General features: G+C 39.5%; 1 protein-coding gene across 2 annotated transcripts in view; it reads left to right on the top strand.

Annotated features, from left to right (window-relative positions):
* TANGO6 (transport and golgi organization 6 homolog) overlaps positions 1-21,098 on the top strand; it is a 179,799-nt gene that overhangs the window by 72,618 nt on the left and 86,083 nt on the right. For both annotated transcript variants that reach the window (XM_004431770.3, XM_087420026.1), the window contains exon 14: positions 1,035-1,092. In XM_004431770.3, the coding sequence (XP_004431827.1) occupies positions 1,035-1,092 (58 nt within the window). The remainder of the gene's footprint in view (positions 1-1,034; positions 1,093-21,098) is intronic.

The following is a 21,098-nucleotide window of genomic DNA, read 5'->3' as shown; positions in this document are numbered from 1 at the left end:
TTTCGATCTAGCTCTTCCTCTTTATTCCCATGGCCACTACCTTGGATTAAGCTTTCTTTATTCCATACATGATTCCCACTGCTTCCAACCTGGCCCAAATTAACTAATCTTAGGCTCTCCCTAACATGCTGCAGATGTGGAGACCAGCAGCATCAAGTTGATATCAAGAATCGCTGTGCCAGCAAAGGACGCATCACTCTATATGGACCAGCACCCCAGTCTTCCCCTAAACACCAAGCAGAAAGAACATGGGCACATGGCCACTGTCTTTCTCTGGCCCTCATGTTAGGGCCTAAACCTAACGTGTCACTGTCATATCTTCTAGATTAGCAGTACCCACAGCAGTTGACATGCACTGGTGCGTTCCTAAATTGTGAGATGTGCAAGAGAAAAGGATCAAATTATAGCAAATGTGCCATCAGTTGGACATAACCCCAAACCTGCCCTCTTGTGTGTCATGGCTTGTAGTCTGTCATGTCATATGTGAGAATGTTGTCTACCATGGGCTGTAGTGGAAAAACTGTTGAGGATTGTTCTTCCAGATTTTGGTTTTCATGCCTACTTTTGGTGTATACTTGACTACTTCAAGAAGTGTCTGGGCCGGCCCCATGGCTTAGCGGTTAAGTGAGTGTGCTCCGCTGCTGGCGGCCCGGGTTCGGATCCCGGGCGCGCACCGACGCACTGCTTCTCCGGCCATGCTGAGGCCGCGTCCCACATACAGCAACTAGAAGGACGTGCAACTATGACATACAACTATCTGCTGGGGCTTTGAGGGAAAAAAATAAATAAATAAAATTATTAAAAAAAAAAAAAAAAGAAGTGTCTCCTCCTAATTGCTTCCCTTTTTAAAAATTATTATAAAAGTGAGAATGCAAACATATACACTGTTTTCCCCACAAGATTCTCAAGTCAGACCGATGTCTAGCTAAAATAAACAAGAAAAAAGCATTTATTCTTTTGAGGCTGCTATGAGGGTCTCTTAAATCTTGCTTGCTCTTTGTGCATCATATTACTGCTGTATTTTGTGGTTCCAGATTTTCTTGGAGAACTTGGAGCATGAAGACACCTTTGTATATCTGTCCGCTATTCAGGGTAAGTTGGTAAAGGACTTCGAGTGACTGTGGACCCAAGATTATATCATGTGTGTTTGCACAAAGTCTCTAAATTCAGAGAGGCACAAGACTGCTGGTCATTTTCTACATCTTCCTGCCTCCTAGCTAAGACTTGATTTAAGCCATAATTCTAATAATATTCCTGAAAGGGTCCCTGTCGAGTTTCAGTGTCTCATAATGATGAGAAAGTCTTTATTTATGTTTACAGTCATGTGCTGCATAATGACATTTTGGTCAGCGACGGACCACATATGTGACAGAGTCAGTGGTCCCATAACATTAGTACCATATAGCCTAGGTGTGTAGTAGGCCATACCATCTAGGTTTGTGTAAGTACACTCTATGATGTTCGCACAATGATGAAATCACCTAACGACACATCTCTCAGAACATATCCCCGTTGTTAAGTGACACATGACTGTACTTATCATTCTATAGATTAAATCCCATTTCCTCTAATTCAAGGAGGTAAAGAATGGCTCACACATGAGCCCTCATTACATTGGCCTTTTATGTACTTGATTACTGTCAGCATGCACATTTGCTCTCTATTTTAACTAAAAGAATCTCAGAATATATAATATTTCGTCATCAAAACATTTTTTGCAAGAATTTTATTTCTCTTTTGTGATTCTTTGTTGTTCTTCCCGTCTCCATTAATTTGTGGGTTCCAAATCTAGCGAAAGGCCTCATGAAAAGGAGTATAGAGAATTAAGCACCCTTCCCAAAAGGGTGAGAAGCAGACAGGGGGACTCGATAGGACTCAGGAAGCCACATGACAATGAATGGTACTTATGGAAATCAAATCAATGAAGCAAGAACCTAAAATGCTGATAATTCATAAATCAGAAAACAAGTCACCCTGTACTTTTCCCTAGAAACTGTAATAGTGTCGGGGAGATGTTTCTCATTGATTTTTTTTTTCATCACAGGGTTTTTGGGAAGCAGTGGTGTGTCATTCTAGTATGGCAACATTGCTGTTTGGAATAAGCTTCTTATCTGATTAACTCATTGAGCTCATTAGCCTCTAGGGTCTGCTATAAAAATCTCAACTGTTGCTTTTGTGTTTGTTTTTAGTAATTTTAATTGGTGTGCTAATCAGTTAGTAGCTAATTTGGTGATGAAGAACATGGGAGGTAGAGGTATGGTTTCTGTTCTCAGCTCCCCACAATGGACAAGTTTGAATTAATTGATGTTGTTAGTGTTTGTAACATGCACTTAAAGGCCAAGGCCTTAGGTGAATTTCCCATTAGGAAAGGAAAGAGCTGAGTTTTCCCACCTGCATTGCCAATATCATTTGCGCAGGCCTAAAGTACTCCAGGAGCCAAGCCATTCTGGACTCCCAGTCAGACACAACCAGCCCCCTTGTAAATGTCCTGCAGTACAAGGGGTGCTTGGCTGTGGTTTGAATAGCATTTAGTTGTGGGGAGTGTGTGTGTTTGTGTGTTTAAAGTTTTCCTTTTCTAGACTGCCTGAATGGCCCCGTGTGAAAGTTACGATGTACTTTTTGCTTAATTTATTGATATTTTAGATTTCTTTTGTGATTTCTCACCAACTCTGTCTGCAGTCTAGGCACAGAGCAGAGGGGAATTGAATAAGCTCGTTTATTCAACAGATGCTTACTGATGCCTGATGGAAGAATTTCTGATGTATGTGTTATCCGTCCATCACAACAATCTGAGAACTAAATTCCCTATGAGTTAAATTTTAATTTTGTGAAAGACTGTCTGCATTTCCTTTTAGTCCTACTGAGAAAGTGGTGGTTGATTTAGTTCTCATAGCAGCTGCTCTCGTGTACGCAGTAGCAGCCTCTTCAGGCAGAGAATTATATACCAAGTTGTTGAGTTCCAGTTACAATCCAGAGTTTATAAATAGAAGACTTAACCTTAGACTATGGGAATTATATGGCCTTTTTAGACTCCTTGTATGTTCTTCTTTTCATTGTTTGTTTTATCATCACTATTATTACCCAAATTCGGGGCTGGCCCCATGGTGTAGCAGTTAAGTGCACGCGCTCCACTGCTGGTGGCCCAGGTTTGGATCCCGGGCGTTGTCAGGCCGTGCTGTGGTGGCATCCCATATAAAGTGGAGGAAGATGGGCACAGATGCTGGCTCAGGGCCAGTCTTCCTCAGCAAAAAGAGGAGGATTGGCATGGATGTTAGCTCAGGGCTGATCTTCCTCACACACACACAAAAAAAATCGCTTACCAAATTAATGTATTCTCATTGTTTTAAAAAAATTTAAATGTCAAGGAAGTATGTAAGGTAAAAAGTGGAGGCCCTTTTCCAAAATAGGAGTTAAAATATGTCCTTGAGAGTCCTATAATATATATTAGATGTTTTGGGATATTTTTCACATTTCAGTTTTGAAATAGATGTTCAATAATGAATGTGATAAATAAATAAGTGATATTCTTCAAATAAGATATAGCAGGTTATTTATCATAATGTGGATCTGCTCGTTTGTCCTCTCAGTCACTTTCAATTATTTGAAGGACATTTTGAAAGCAACACCAGAGACAGATGTATTTCAGGGATCTCAGTGATCCCCATCACTGTCAAAAGGATCTTTGGATAAAACTACCGGGCTCATTGAAAAAGAAAAAGACTCCTAAGCTCTGAGCCAAGCATGGGAGGTGAAAGTATGCCAGTGTGTGTAGTGAAGAGAATCGAGACATCTTGACGTGCCCAGACAAATCGTGCTAACTCTTCCACCCTCTTCATTTCAGAGAAGAGTTTTTATTTCTGGCAAAAGAGACAAGGGGAGGGAAGGCAAAGGGCCCGGAAGCGGGTAAGGTAGATACGAGATAAAATTGTTTTTATAGAGTTTCAAACTGAGCGGGATTTCAAGTCTTAACTTGTCAGAGACTGGACTCCCTATCTCGTTCTCAGATTTCTACCTCAAATAAAGTAAGTTGGGAAACCATGAACTGAAAATAATTCTATCCCTTGAAGGACCATCTAATTGGATCTAGCAATGAAATTTGGAATGAAGTCCTGTGAAGTTTATCATCTCCATTTATGTCCTTGAAATGGGGAGATTTCTTTTATGTCCTGACCTGGTTTCTGTACCACCTAATTAACAAGTGAGCATTTAGCAAATGTCTCTCCTATATCCTATCTCAGTAAATGCTTGAATTAGTTCTGGGAAGTAGACGTTATCCCCATTTTTTAAACTTATTATTTACATACCTAAAATTCACCCATTTAAAATGTGCAATTCAATGGTTTTTAGTATATTTCGAGAGTTGTGCAACCATCACCACTATCTAACTTTAGAACTTTTTCATCATCTCAAGAAGAAACCCCATACCCATTAATAGTCGCTTCCCATCCCCTACTACCCCCAGTGCCTGGTAACCACTAATCTACTTTTTGTCTCCATGGATTTGCCTATTCTGGACATTTCATATAAATAGAATCATAAAATGTGTAGTTTTTTGTGTCTGGCTCCTTTCACTTAACATAATGTTTTTGAGGTTCATCCATGTTGTAGCATGAATTAGTGTTTCATTCCTTTTTAAGGCTGAATAATATTTCATTTTATTGATTAACCACATTTTGTTTATCCATTCATCAGTTGATGGACATTTGGGTTATTTTTGCTTTTGGCTGTTATGAATAATGCTGCTATGAATGTTCTGTACAAGTTTTTGTGTGGACATATGTTTTCATTTCTCCTGGGTATACACCTATGAGTGGAATTGCTGAGTCACATAGTAACTCTATATTTAACCTTTTGAGGAACTGCCAAACTGGTTTCCAGAGTGGCTGTACCATTTTACTTTTCCATCAGCAATGTATGAGGGTTCCAATTTCTCTACATCCTTTCCAATACTTGTTATTGTCTGTCTTTTTAATTATAGCCATCTTAGTGTGTGTGAAGTGGTATCTCATTGTGATTTTGATTTGCATTTTTCTAGTGACTGATGATGTTTAACATCTTTTCATGAGCTTTTTCTGCATTGGTATATCTTCTTTGGAGGAATGTCTTTTCAGATTCTTTGCCCGTTTTTAAATTGGGTTGTTTGTCTTTTTATTGTTGAGTTGTAAGAGTTCTTTATATATTCTGGAAACAGGTTCATTATCAAGTATATGAATTGCAGATATTTTTTGCCATTCTGTGGTTTGTCTTTTATCTTACTAATGGTGTCATTAAAGCACAGAACTTTTTACTTTTGGTGAAGTCCAACTCACCAATTTTCTCTTTTATTGCTTGTGCTTTTGGTGTCATTTCTAAGAACTCATTGCCTAACTCAAGATAATGAAGATTTACTTCTTCCAGGGGTTTTCTTTCAAGGGTTTTATAGTTCTAGCTCTTACATTTAGATCTATGATCCATTTTGAGTTAATTTTTGGGTATGATGTGAGATATACCCATTTTATAGCTAAAGATTCTGAAACTTAGATAAATTAAATCCCTTTTCTAAGATTACATAGCAAATAATTTGAACCTTGTTCTTGGCCTCCAAATCTTGTTTTTTCCCTCCCAATACACTAGATTATTTCTCTAGAACTTTTCTTTTTTTTTTTGTGAGGAAGTTCAGCCCTGAGCTAACATCCATGTTAATCCTCCTCTTTTTGCTGAGGAAGACCAGCTCTGAGCTAACATCTATTGCCAATCCTCCTCCTTTTTTTCCCCCCAAAGCCCCAGTAGATAGTTGTATGTCATAGTTGCACATCCTTCTAGTTGCTGTATGTGGGACGTGGCCTCAGCAAGGCCGGAGAAGCGGTGCGTTGGTGCACGCCAAGGATCCAAACCCGGGCCGCCAGTAGCAGAGCGCGCGCACTTAACTGCTAAGCCACGGGGCCGGCCTGAGAACTTTTCAAATAATGGTAGAAATTGTCCAATTGTTTTCCTTTTTTTTTTTTTTTTTTGGTGAGGAAGATTGGCCCTGAGCTAACATCTGCTGCCAATCTTCCTCTTTTTGCTTGAGGAAGATTGTCACTGAGCTAACATCCGTGCCAATCTTTCTCTATTTTGTATATGGGGTGTTGCCACAGCATGGCTTGATGAGCGGTGTGTAGGTCCGCGCCTGGGATCTGAACCCGAGAACCCCGGGCCGCCGAAGTGGAGTGCATAAACTTAACCACTATGCCACCGGGCCGGCCCCTTGTTGTGCTTTTTAAAATAGAAAATGGATGTTATGATTATGGTTATCAATAATATTTATTAAAATTGAATAATGCTTAATCATCTAAAAAGCTTTGATTCTGTCAACAATCCTGAAATATAATAAAAGAGGGTATTGTAATCCTTCTCTAAATGAAGAATTGACTTGCCCAAAGTCACAAAAGTTGGGAGAATGGTGGAGCTGGGCCCAGACCCATTTCTCAGGGATTCCCAGTCCACCGTACCTTATCTTACCACAGCCCTGATGATATATATGATGCCTCCTCCCCCTCTCCCAATCTCCAGAGATTGCATTTCAAAGCCCAGAACACTTGAGTTTTATATTAGCTTTATTTTTGGAATATCTGTCCAGTGGTTCCCTCTATCAGTAGAAGATTGATACACTCAGATTTGCATCAGAATATTTAGCAGTTTGGTACTTTTACCTGTAGGTACAAGATGAACTGGCTACTTCATGGTTAGTTATTTTCACTTTCCGAGATTGCCCTGAATAATTGCCATCTAAGAGAAATGGCAGTAAGTATTATACAAATTACCATTTATTGAGTTCCTGTTATGTGCCAGTCATAGCAACCCTGCAAGTTAGGAATTATTCTCCCTATTTTACAGATGAGGGAACTGAGATTCAAAGAGGTTAAGAAACTGGCCCAAAGTGACACAAATACTACATGTCAACGTCAGGATTTGAGTCTTAAATCTCTCTGGCTCTGAAGACTATGCTCTTGCCACAGGCAAAAATAATTGATCCTAGTGCCCGCATTGTTCCTGTTCCCAAGATGCAAGGGCTGAGTTTCCAGATGGTCTTAGGTATAGGAGAGCCAGGCCTGCCTATAGGAAGTGATCTCTCTACGAATCAACCCTTTCTATAACTTAATATATGCTGACCTCATTTTTGCTTGATTTATGTGGGTGTGTGGTTTTGCTCATTTGGCAATGTGTACAGTATTATTTTTTAAGCAATCTCTGTGTATATCTTTGAAACTCATCTTCCATTAGTGGAATATGAGTTGTGTTACCTCACACTGCCTGCCCTTCTTCCTGCTGATGGTCATTATTGTTTCAGCACTGAGAGTATCAGCATCGTTTTAGGAGCATCAGGAAAGAGCCTTCAGAAATCAGTCCTGGGATTTATGTAGTTTACTGAGATTGTGGCTTAGGTAAATAAATAGCTTTCTGTATAGAACTTTTGATATTTGTTGCATTTCTGATGCCAATAAATGACATTTAGAAACAACTTACTTTAAAATAATACAAATTATGAGGCTGTGGAGAAATCAGAAACCTCATGCACTGCTGGTGGAAATATAAAATGATGCAGCTGCTCTGGAAAACAGTCTGGCAGTTCCTCAAAACGTTAAACATAGTTACCATATGACCCACCAATTCCACTTCTAGATATATACCCAAGAGAAATGAAAACCCATGTCCACATAAAAGTGTGTATATGAGTGCTCATGGCAGCATTATTCATAATAGCCAAAAAGTAGAAACTACCTAAATATCCATCACATGATGAATGGATAAATAAAATGTGGTGTATCTATACAATGGAATATTATTTGGCAATAAAAAGGAATGAAGTACTGATTCATGCTACAAAATGGATGAACCATGAAAACATGGTAAGTGAAAGAAGCCAGACACCAAAGACCACGTACCGTGTGATTCCATTTATATGAAATATCCAGAATAGGCAAATCCGTGGAGATAGAAAGTAGATTACTGGTTGCCAGAGGATGGGAGGAGATGGGAGGATGGGGAGTGACTGATTATGGATATAAGGTTTCTCTTGGGGAGTGTTGAAAATGTTTTGGAGTTAGATGGTTATTATTGCCCAACCTTGTAAATATACTAAAAGTCGCCGAGTTATGCACTTTTAAAACTTAAAAAAAAACTTTAAAAATTCAGAACAATAATTTTTCATGGAGCTGTTAGGACTGTGATCCTTGGGATGGGCGGGATTTAGACATATACAGATGGAGTGAGGGGATTAAGGCAGAAAGAAAAGCAAAAGTAGGAAGATGTTCAAGAGTGGGGCAAGTATAAAGGAAGGTCAGCAGTTCCAGTTGTTAGTGGAGCAAAGTGGGCGCGGAGGGGGGAGAGGGATGGGGCTGCAACCCGGAAGCTGTAGGAATGCCAAGACAAGGCACCTCAGCTTTTCTGTGTGTCTCTAGGCGGCCTTTAAAGGCTTGTTGTTGCCAGCCCACCGGTAATGTCTCAGTGGTGGGCTTCCTGGATTTGAAAGTATCATGCTTGTTGATGGTTATTTCTTATATTTCTTTTGTTCTTATTTTCACTCGTGATTTATTGAGCACCAACCAGATATCAGATGTAACTTACATTTTTTCATTTACTCCTCACTACAAGCCTATAAGAGTCAATTTTTCAAACAAAGAAACCAAAGCTCGAAGGTTGTTACAGGTCAAAGGCCAACCAGTGAGTGGTGGAGTCTGGAATCAACTCCGCAGCCAAGGCTTTTATACCTCTCTCTGCACTTCTCTCCTCTCCCCCTTCTGTTTTCTCACCGTAACTCAGATCATCATGGCCTCTGCTCTTGCAGACAGTAAAACTAAGCCGTGGAACCAGTGGGTCTTGACATTTTCAGCTAAGCAATTAATACTTCTTAGTTTCTTGGTTTCCAGGACTCATTTCAAATCCTTTACCTCCTGTTCTTGTAAGCCAGCAGTCACAAAGGCAGATTCACTACCAAGGAGGCAATTGTGAGATCCCTTGGTATAAAGAGTCAGTTGCTTAAATGTCTACTTCACAAGCTATTAAGAAGGTATAAGTACCTTCCCTGTATTTAAATTTTGCCCTGGAGCCACCCTTTCCTTAGTAAAGTTGGAATTTGAAGGCAAGTTAAGGAGAATAAAACAGTGAGAGAGCTCACAAGTAAAACAGCAAGTTCCTCTTTAGACTTATCTATAAGTACAGTGGTCCTTTACTCTAAGGAATCAATCCGTTTTACTGGAACTACTTTGAGGTAACAGCTGGAGGAGCACCCTGCTCTCGCTTTTCCCCAAACTGAAGAGGAAGCAGCCTGCATTACCCTTCATTTCAAATATAAATTAAAATTCCTAATCTCACCAGATGTGATTAAGATGATCCTTGAAGCTGTTCACGCACTTAATAAGCCCAATTATATTTTTTATTAACCCTGACATAGTTCCTTTTGTTGCTTAATCATAAGTTTAACATTTTTAACTGATTAAAGCATCAAATTCCCTCTCTTCGGTCACATCGAGATCTGGGGCAGTGGTGGAAAAGTGCCCTTAAATGGTGTCTGTACAGTTTTGGCAACTCACTTTTGAATTCTTACATTAGACTTTGATACTTGGTATCTGACCTTGTGGTATCTGCTGTCCCTGAGGAGTCTGGAAGGTTGGAAAGGAACTGAGCCTCAGGGAGTGAGCTACCAAAGACCTAATTAGGTCATCTCTCCCATCCACCTGCCAGGGCATGATTGCTCAAGTTTTCTTTCTTAGGAGAAGGCTGTTTTAGAAGCACTTTTGCACTTTATATTCAACTTTTGATTTCCATTATTGGTAACCTGGCTTTAGATAGGGACAGAAAGAAATGTAAAATATCTTTGGCCATTGACCTTTTTTCTTAATGGTTTAAAATGTTTATTCATTCATTCAACAAATATTTATTGAGCATACTATATGCGAGGGCACTATGCTCAGTACATTGCTAAGAAAAACAGTCATGCCCTACCTTCATGGAATTTACAGTCAGAGGGGAGTAGGAGATGGAACAGAGCAAATATTAATCATATAATCACATGAACAAATGTGAAATGGGGCTTTGACAGGTTCTGTGAAGAAAAGGTACACAGTGATATGAGAGCCTGTGTTAGGGGCGTGTTACCTGACAGGGGAAGGAGGAAGTGACACACAAGCTGAGATCTGGTGGATGATTTATGAGTTAACCTAGTAGAGAAGGGAGGGAAGGGGCTGGCCTGGTAGCATAGTGGTAAAGTTTGCATGCTCTGCTTTGGCAGCCCGGGGTTTCCATGGGTTCACATCCCAGGCACGGACCTATATACTGCTCATCAAGCCATGCTGTGGCTGCATCCCATGTACAAAATAGAGGAAGATTGGCACAGATATTAGCTCAGGGACAATCTTCCTCAAGCAAAAAGAGGAAGATTGGCAACAGATGTTATCTCAAGGCCAATCTTGCTCACCAAAAAAAAAAAAAAGAAGAGGGAAGAGTGTTCCAGACTGAGGGAAGAGCGAAGCAGCAGTACTGTGGCCGAGAGGAGCCTGCAGACAGGGAGGACTGCGTGAATGCCTGTGTTCTGCAGGGCCCTTAAGATCAGTGAAGAAGGGGGTGGGCTAGGTGGGCTTGGAGCACTAGGCAACCCACTCGAATCAGAGTGCTCTGCTTTTCTGTCTTTCATTGAGCCTCCTCTAAAGATTTCATGTGAAAATAAGGTTCTGCTGCTTTTAAAACAACAACAAAAGGATTTGAAAAATCACTGAGACAATCTACCTGACCTAGCAAGGAAGTTTTATAATGTCATATGTGATGTTTCATGCCACACACACCTTTTGTCACCTTCTGCTCACCACTGCCAGATAATGCAGTCTCTCTTTAAGCCTGTTTTCATGAAATGCAGTGAGTATGTTTGGCTATCTCTACAAGTCTCTGAACTCAGTTTCCACCACATGGCCCTTAACCATTATCAAAAGCATTCTAATTGCAGATGAAAAAGGTAAAACCATATGGAGTTATTTTAGGCCAGTGATTTTCAAACAATTATTTTTTAGCAGTGGAATTCATTTTCAAATGAGATCTAACATGAAGGCATCAAAAACTCAAGCAATGTATATTTTCTTCTTTGTGCCTTTTTCCTTATATTTTTCACATTTTCTAGTATGAACAATTATTGCTTTTATAATCAGAAGATAGGCCCAGCCATGTGGCCGAGTGGTTAAAGTTCCACGTGCTCTGCTTCGGTGGCCCGGGTTCGCAAGTTTGGATCCCAGGCACAGACCTACTCTACTCACCAGCCATGCTGTGGCAGTGTCCCACATACAAAATTAGAGGAAGATTGGCACAGATATCAGCTCAGAGCGAATCTTCTTCAGCAAAAAAAGAAAAGAAAAGAAAAATATATATATAATCGGAAGATAATGTTTTTTAAATTATGTGGCTGTTTAGGAAAACTGAATTGTTTCATGAGAACAGGGTTCAGGGATCAGCTCAGATGGAAACAGATGGCTCCCTCTGTTGTAGTACCCCCTGTTGAGCTTTTCACAACTAGGGATCACTAAGGCATGGGGTGATCATGGCTTTTTCACCATGAAGTTATATGATGACAGCAGAAACCTTACTGACAAACAGATGTTTTTCCTAAGTGGAGCTTTTCTTAATGAAATGGTTGCTTATAAACCAGACCATAATAATAACTTTCCTATATTTAGTTTGTAAAGTGATTCAGTTTGCAAAATTATTAAGTCAGAGAATACTAACTAGATAAAATTGAACATATCCATTATTTCTTGTCTTGGAATTCAGCAACCAAATGGTTAAATTAGCAGCAAAATTTCATCCAGATGTGTCTATCCAGATGCTATTCATAACAAGGACATACAAGGAAAATGAAGCTCATGGAGCTGCCCTGCTCTGCTCTTGACTGATTCTCCAGTGGCAGAGCGTGTTTGATCTTGCACCAGTATATATTAGAAGCTGTGACATGTAACACTTATTAGGTGGCTGAGAGGATCAGTTAGGTCAGTGGGTCAAAAATTGTACATGAAAATGTGAAAACAGCTTCAATTCAAGTTAAGCTCAGTGAGACAGCAGTGTAAAGGAAGGGCTGAGGAGTAAAGATGCTTCTTTAGAATGACAACTGATAAATGGAAAATCTGATATGCTAACTATTACTAACAGTGAAGAAACCTCAACATGCTCCATGTTTGTCAGGTGAATTAAAACATTAAATCTTACATTCAAACTAGACAAAATCTAGAAGAAAATATATTTCTGTCTTCCATTTCCAGTAATGATCAGATAGCTCAGTGGAAAACAACTATTATGCAGGATAACATATTTAAAACATTTTAAAAGCATTAAAAAGCTAACAAGAAAGCAGAGAATTACCAATCCAACATCTTAAGAGAAAGCCAGAATCCTAAAAGGTAAACTGAGTGTAAGAACCTGCATTTGCCCTGAGGGCATTGGCTGAAATTAAGCTGTGAGTTTGAAAGCTTTGAAGCGCAAGTTGCAGAAATGAAAGCCCAGAGCCAACTTGAAGTGAGGAGTGTAATAGAACACCTCCAACATTAAGCTTAGACCCCAAAGGAGTATACCTTCAGGTGAAGCAGAGGTAAAAATGCTGCCCTCCACCTCAGCCCCAGGGACTGGCAGGAGCATTGTCTTGGCCCTAAGCAGAGCAGGAGGGAGTAAGGGAAGAAAACCTATTCTGAGAGGTTGTAATCACTGAATGGACCACCTCTCCTGCAGATTTGCATTATTAGCATTCAGAAAATTTCAAGCAAGGAATTAGAGTTTAAAATGTTTCTATACTGGTAGTGTCTTTGGGTGTCTTGCAGAAACAAAAGGCTATCTCCTATAGAAGAAGGCACCTTCACCCTAGATCCCAAAGAATCCCCATAATAATTTTTAAGTTTTCACTTTTATTTTAAATATTCTTTTTTTTTTTTTTTTTTGTGAGGAAGATCAGCCCTGAGCTAACATCCATGCTAATCCTCCTCTTTTTTTTGCTGAGGAAGACCGGCTCTGAGCTAACATCTATTGCCAATCCTCCTTTTTTTATCCCCCCAAAGCCCCAGTAGATAGTTGTATGTCATAGTTGCACATCCTGCTAGTTGCTGTATGTGGGACGCCGCCTCAGCATGGCTGGAGAAGCGGTGCGTCGGTGTGCACCCGGGATCCGAACCTGGGCTGCCAGTAGTGGAGCACGTGCACTTAACCGCTAAGCCACGGGGCCGGCCCTAAATATTCTAATAATTTAAAAAATTTATGGGGGCCGGCCTGGTGGCACAGCAGTTAAGTGCATGTGCTCCGCTGTGGCTGCCTGGGGTTCGCTGGTTCGGATCCCGAGTGCACACCGACGCACCACTTGTCAGGCCATGCTGTGGTGGCGTCCCATATAAAGTGGAGGAAGAGGGGCATGGATGTTAGCCCAGGGCCAATCTTCCTCAGCAAAAAGAGGAGGATTGGCAGATGTTAGCTCAGGGCCGATCTTCCTCACACACACACAAAAAAATTTATTATGGTTGTATATATAACATAAAATTTGCTAATTTTTTTTTTTTCCCCCACAGCCCCAGTAGATAGTTGTATGTCATAGCTGCACATCCTTCTAGTTGCTGTATGTGGGACGTGGCCTCAGCATAGCTGGACAAGCAGTGCGCCAGTGCACGCCTGGGATCCGAACCCAGGCCGCCAGCAGTGGAGCGCGCGCACTTAACCGCCAAGCCACGGGGCCGGCCCAAATTTGCTATTTTAACCATTACAATTCAGTGGCATTGACTATATCCACAATATTGTGTCACTGCTATCTATTCCCAAAACTTTTTCATCACCCCAAACAGAAACTCCATAACCATTAAGCAATAACTCCCCATTCCCTTGCTCCTTAATAATTATTTAATTACTAATGTACATTAAATTATGTACAACAACTAGTACATAGTCACAAAATAACCAAGCACAAGGAAACAAGGTCCCAGAAGACTTTAGATGTTGGAATTGTCAGACACAAATTATGAAGTAGCCAGGCTTACTGGTTTCAAAGAAATACAAGACATGTTTGAAAATATCTTCAAGGATAGGAAACAACTAAAACTGATCTAGCAGATTTGAAAAAAACTAAATAGAATGTCTAAAAATAAGAAGTAGAATAACTAAAATTAAAAACTCAGTGGATAGGTTTTGCCTCTTCAGACACAGATGAAGAGAGAATTAATGAAACAGAAAGCAGAAAGGAAGAAATTATGCAGAATGCAGCACAGAGAGAGAATGTTTAATTTCTGGATGGAGAATTCAAAAAGGAAAGATTAATATATTTGATCTCTGAAAAGTTTAAAACTAATTTATGTCAAAAAACAACCTTAATTAAGATGCAAAGTATAATTAAAGAAAAAAGATTTGCAGCAAAAAGGACAAGCATAAATCTATAGAGACACAAAGTAGATTTTTGATTGCCTAGAGCTGGGGAGTCTGGGCAAAAAAAGAAAGTGACTGCTAATGAGTAGGAGGTTTCTTTTTGGAGTGATGAAAATGGTTTGGAATTAGGTATTGATGATGGTTGCACAACTACATGAATATACTAAGAATTACTGACTTGAACACATTAAAAGGATGAATTTTATGGTCTATGAATTATATCTCAATAAACTTATTTTTTAAAAAAAGGACATGCAAGGGGGCCAGCCCGGCGGTGTAGTGGTTAAGTTCACGTGCTTTGGTGGCCCAGGTTCGCAGGTTCAGATCCCAGGCACAGACCTATGCACCACTTATCAAGCCATGCTGTGGCAGGCGTCCCACATATAAAGTAGAGAAAGATGGGCACAGAAGTTAGCCCGAGGCCAATCTTCATCAGCAAAAAAGAGGAGGATTGGCAATGGATATTAGCTCAGGGCTCATTTTCCTCACCAAAAAAAAAAAAGAACAAGCAGATAATTAATGCCTTCACTATATAGAGAGCTCATAGAGATTAATAAGAAAAATATCCAGTAGATAAATGGATGAATAACATAAATAGGCAGTTCATGGTAGAGGAATATAAGTAGTAGAATTTTGAGAAAAATATTTGACTTTTCTAATAAACAGAGAAATACAGACTGAAATAATAATGAAATGCAATTTTTTTGTGCCATTTCAAAAAACAGATTTTTTTTTTTTAATAGGAATAACCAGTGCTGTCCAAGTGTAGTGAAAAAGGCACACTTGAGCACTCTTGGTAGGAAAATTAATTGGAACATTTTTAGAATGCAGTTTTTTTGTTTGTTTGTTTTTTTTGGTGGGAAAGATTGACCCTGAGCTAACATCTGTTGCCAATCTTCCTCTTTTTGCTGAGGAAGATTAGCCCAGAGCTAACATCTGTGCCCATCTTCCTCTATTTTGTATGTGGGGCACCGCCACAGCATGGCTTGATGAGCGGTGCATAGGTCTGCACCTGGGATCCGAACCTGCGAACCCCGAGCTGCCAAAGTGGAGCACGTGAACTATTGGGCCAGCCCCTAGAATGCAGCTTTGAAAAGGTTTATACCCATGGAGCCAGTTATTTCTCTTTGGGAATCTACCCTAAGAGTATAAGTGGGAAGTGGGTACCTGTAGTTAGTTGTTCTGTCCAAAAAAGTCTTTGAAATTTTTCCCACACTGAATAATTATGCAAATAGCTCTTGGTCCCAAGGGCAGCTCTCAGTTGAAGAACCTTGTGCTTTCTACAGTGCAACTCGCCTGTCCCCTTCTCCAGGAAGCCCCACCCCCATCCCCTACCCTTTATTTCTCCCCTGGCTGAGGAAGATTGGCCCTAAGCTAATATCTGTTGCCAATCTTCTTCATTTTTGCTTGGGGAAGACTGGCCCTGAACTAACATCTATGCCACACTTCCTCTATTTTGTATGTGGGTCACCGCCACAGCATGGCCTGATGAGTGGTATAGGTCCGCACCCAAGATCCAAACCAGTGAACCTGGGCTGCTGAAGCAGAGAGAACGAACTTAACCACTACGCCACTGGGCCAGCCCCCTCCCATACCCTTTTTTTTACTTCTCTCTCCAGTGCTCTCATTACACTCAAACATGCAGTACTGACCAGACTGTCTTGTAATCATTGTCTAATTTGTCCCTTTCTCTAGATAGGCACTGCCCTATTACATTTGTATCACTTAGTAACAGTACCTGGCACATTGTAAGCACCCTATTAATATGTGAATGCATGAAAGAATTCTTTTCATTGCCTTTATTCTAAAGCTGTTTCCCAAACTTTATGATTTATGCCATAGCTGCAGATTACTTCTATATACTCAGATAACTGATTTGTTTTTTTTTAATTGACTCCTTTTCTCCTCTTTTTAACTGCAGCAAAATTTAAGAAATCCTTTATATTTTTACCATCCTAAATAATAATATTACTACTAAAGTTTTCAGTGTTATTATTGGACCACCTCAAATTATCTAGTGTGAAAGCCAAGCCGTCTGGGAGAATCAGCTCCCCTCATCCTCCTGTAAAAAGAAGACTGTTAAAATAAACAAAGTTGTCCACAATAAAAACAGTGTGTGTGTGTGCGTGTGTGTGTGTGCGTGTGTGTGTGTGTGTGTGTGTGTTATTCAAAGAATGGTGTATGAATGACAGGGCACTGAAATGTTTGTGCTGATTTCAGATTTCAGGTAACTTTTTAAAAACAAATTTATTGAGAGATAATTCACATACCATACCATTCGCCCTTTTTAAGTGTATAATGCAATAGCTTTTAGTGTATTCAGAGTGTTGTGCATCTGTCACCACAATCAATTTTAGAACATTTTCGTTACCTTAAAGGGAAACCGGTTCCCCTTGGCCTTCACTCCTCAATCCTCCCATACCTCCCACAAGTGATTTTTATTTTACTTTCTTCTTTATGCTTTTCTCTAGTATTTGAATCTTTTACAGTGACCATGTATTATTTATATCATCAGGAAATAAAGTCAAGTTCTTTTGATTGTTGAAGCAAATTTTTTAAAGTCTTCTCCTTTCCCCTCTATTTACAGGTGCCCTACTTAGTACAGGGATTTCAACCTGAGGCCTGTGAGGACCCCTTGAGGATCCATGACTAGGTCTAGTCACTCCCTGAAATTGTAGACAGAGTGTTTATGTGAGTTTCTGCATTTATCAGGGGAGAAGGGGGTATTGGGGGGGAATCTATAGTAGCTCTGCCTGGCTTCCATATGAAACTACATTCTGAGTCCTACACGTCATGGTTACTGATTTCACAACAATCACCTTTTCTAAGCCTATCCTAACCTGGAGTCCTATCACAAAGACTTACCTAATCATCTCATTAGGACACCTGCTAAGTTTATAAGGAAGAAAAGGACAATTTCAGAAGAGTTTATATCTTGCCTGTATCACTGTTTGGTGCCCAAAGCACAGAGCAAGTCTCTTGGCCCTAAGACACCGGAGAATGTGTAAGATCGGCTCTGTCTTGTCAGAGCTTCAGGCCAGGTGACAACTCCCCTGGGAGGGTTTGGCTCTCTGAAAACTAGTGAGAACCTGACGCATCAGTCAGCTTTGCTGATTCTGCAGCTTCTCCTTGCAGAGGCTTGAGGTGAAATGTCAGTAGAAAACTTAGAAAAAAAAGAATCCGAAGTTCAGGTGGTACTCCTCCTAGGACCATCCATCTCAGAGTCTTTAGGAGATGTAAAGGTTTTATTTTCTTACCTCGATTTGGCTAAAAGAGAACCACTTACTTTTTGTTGGGAAATCAGAAGCCCCTCTTTACTTTTTACCAGTAAATGTTTCTTTTGATAGCATAAAGAGAATGGTAACGTATGTTTTCACTCTTTGAAAGCTACATAAAGAGAATTAAGTGAATGACATCTTGCTTCATTTCTCACCCATGATCAGCTGAAACCTAAGTTTCTCTGAAAGCATAGGGCAGTGATTACTCTCAAAGCAGCGGTAATTGCTGTTTTGTTTTCCTTCCTTCCTCACTTATGCCTTCAGTCAGTATTTGGGCAGCTCTGTTCATGTTTCTGTACGTACAACAGAATCCTTGATCATTGTGGCATTTTTCTCAGCTCTCTTCTCTTACTCCTTCATCTCTATCACCCAGAAGTATTTGATAGAGGCAGCCCTGACGAGGTGGACTCGAAGCTTTTCCGTGCTGTTTTGGATTTTATTTTATTTATTTGGGGAGGGTAGTAGAATAAGAGATTTAAGGGGCTTGCAGTAACAAGTGGAGTGGAGGTGTTTGAGAATCACTGGTTAAAAACTGGAATTCATTAAAATCGAAGTTTTTGATTTCCTTTTGTATGGCTCCTGTGTCTCCACTAATGTCAACAGCATCTCAAGTTAGAATAATTTGGAATTTCATTAACATTACCCCCTCCTTTTTCCACATGCTAAATACTAAAGATGCCAACCAGGAACAAAGCAGTCCCTATGAAGCCCAACTAGACCTAGTAGAGGATTCTGCCTGTTTCTTATGGGATGCAGTGTGCAGAGTGCCACTTTTTCCTCTGACCTTGGAGTCCAACACAAAGTAACTTTTATGGAGTGAGGCTGGTAGCATATACTTGAAAATGTAAGATTTGCAATCTTTGGGATTAGGATTTGCAAAGCTAGTACTGTTTCAGCAGTTATGTTCTCCTAGACACTGCTGCCAGGTGGGCCATGGTGTAGCAGAGTGCAGGTTTGCACTTCTGTGATCTTGGCCCATATTTTTCACCCCTCTTTACCTCAACTTTTCCCTCAGTAAAGTTAGGAATAAGAATAGTACCTAATTCAAAGGATTGTTGGGAGCGTTAAGTGGATGAATGGATGTAAAGTGCTTAGGACCAGAACAACATATTGAAAACACTCAGTAAATGTTAAGAATTTTTGCTGTCTTTGCTATTAGGTTTTTATTTATTATAATAATATTTTGTGATACAAATGGCTTCTAGCAAGTGTAGTTAACTGGCAGTAAATATAGATTATTCACTTGTTTTTACTTTTTCTCCTCCAAAATGGGAATTAGAAAATAATTTGTCAATATATCGACATTATTTTAGTGTTCAAATATATTATTTGGACCCTGGTTTAAAGAGGTAGACACTAGGCATGGTTCTTACAAATCTATCAGCCATCCCGGTTTATTAGTCTAACCCTGTTTTTTCCTCAGGCCTGAGTAACACTCACTCTTCTTGAATCTTTATAAATTTGTTGGGGCTTGTCCACACTTAACACAACTTTGGAACCTTATAGAAATTTAACATCAAATTGGCATGCTAGATGTTATCATTTACTGTAATTACAAAGACAGCCCAGCTATTCAGTTGAGTTCCCCATATTTCCTTGATTTAATAACCAACTTCCCCAGTTAGTGCAACTTCCTGGTTTCTTGCAGCTGAAATTATTGTGTTTCCATCATAATGAGAGGTCTCAAACGTAGCAACTGAAGTACACTACTACAGGGTAGTATTTTCCTTCTCTTCCAGTCTGCCTCTCTCATCGTCGTGTTGTAGAGCGCCAAGACAGGACGGTCACAGACTGGGGATTATCTTTTTGTAATTAGAAGGAAAATTTTCTCCTGCCTGACCTCTTCTCTTAGCCATCATTGTTCTTTCAAACTAGAGCTTCTTCCACAGATTAATATACATTTTCATATCTTCTTTCTAATTTTTAAAATGAACTTCTTTTTATTAATTACTTTGAACATAGTTTGTAAAGAGTCAAAAAGCTTATCTCCTGCCCCACTTCTTACCCACTGACAGTTCCAATCCCCAGAGATAACCATTCCTCCCCCTCCTGCCCCTTTTTAAGTAGTTTCTTCTAATAATTACCTCCCCATTTATAAATAAAATGCTTACACAGATCTCTCTTGATTTAAAAAATTTTGGACATTATCTACTCATTTTCTGTATGTTGGATGAGGATTTAGCACGTGCACACACACACACACACACACACACACTCATGCCTGCACATGCACACCCATACCCCTTCTCCTCCTGCCATTTCCCCATCGTGGTTTTTGGGTACATCATTGGGCAGTGTTTGCTGCTGACTACAGATGTGGTTATGATTCACTGCTGAGCCTAGTGCAGTCTTCCTTTCTTGTACATTTGCTCAGTTTTCTTTGTAATTATTGCTAATTTTTTCCAAATGATCTAACAACTCTATCAAATATGTATCACTAATTTATTCCACCTTTGTTCTCTTTAGCCAGACTTCAGCCTTTCACATTTACCCCGTTCTGTTTATCCTTATTTGTGAGTTTATACCTTTTTTACTCCTTAACTGTCACTTTTGTGGAATTTCGGGAGGAAGAGAATAAAAATGTTTGTGGTCATTCTGCCACGTTTGATTGCAAATTCTTTTTGTATTTTCACTTCTAAAGAGGCTGTTCTATTTTAGAAGACCATGTCCCTTATCATAGATTTCTTTAACTTATATTTTATTTATTTATATTTGATAGGTAATACATTACAGGATTCAAAATTCAAAAGGTACAAAAAGATACAGAATAAAAAGTCTCTTCTCTCATATCTGTCCCCTAGTCCCCCCATTTCCTTCTCCAGAAACAACCAATATCATTAGTTTCTTGTGTATCTTTCTAGAACTATTTTATGAGTGTTTTTCCCCTTTGTACACAAATGGTTAAATTCTATACATGTTGTTTTGCACCTTGCTTTTCACTTAACAATAGATCTTAGAATTTATTCCATAACAGTTCTTACAAAGCTTCTTAACTTTTTAATGGATACATTGTATTTCATTGTATGAATGACCACAACTTAACCAATCCTCTATTAATGAAAATTTAATTTGTTTCCAGTCTTTCCTTTTACAAATAGTGCTACAGTGATGATTTTGTACATAAATAATTTTATACTTGTTGTTCCTAGAGTAGAATTTCTGGTTTACCACAGAATTTAGATTTTTAAACGAAATACATTTTCTTACAAATGCAAGACAGTCTGTGAAATGTGAAATGCTTGATTTGTTTTCCATTCAAATAACGAATCATTTTGTCCCTCTTTCCACTCTCACCCTGGAGGGGCAACCAAAGCAGATTTGGATACAAAAAGAAGCTGATGCTTTGCTCTTTGCAGTAGATTTCTCTTTACATTTAAGATGTGCTATATTATTTTCTCCCCTTTTCTTCTATTCTAAAAACCTAAAAGGGCA

The sequence above is a fragment of the Ceratotherium simum genome, chromosome 30 (genome assembly GCF_057802395.1).
Source record: "Ceratotherium simum simum isolate JZ-2026a chromosome 30, ASM5780239v1, whole genome shotgun sequence".
Classification (NCBI taxonomy): Eukaryota; Metazoa; Chordata; class Mammalia; order Perissodactyla; family Rhinocerotidae; genus Ceratotherium; species Ceratotherium simum.
Note: the sequence above shows the minus strand (reverse complement) of the source record. Positions and strands in the feature narration are given on the sequence as shown.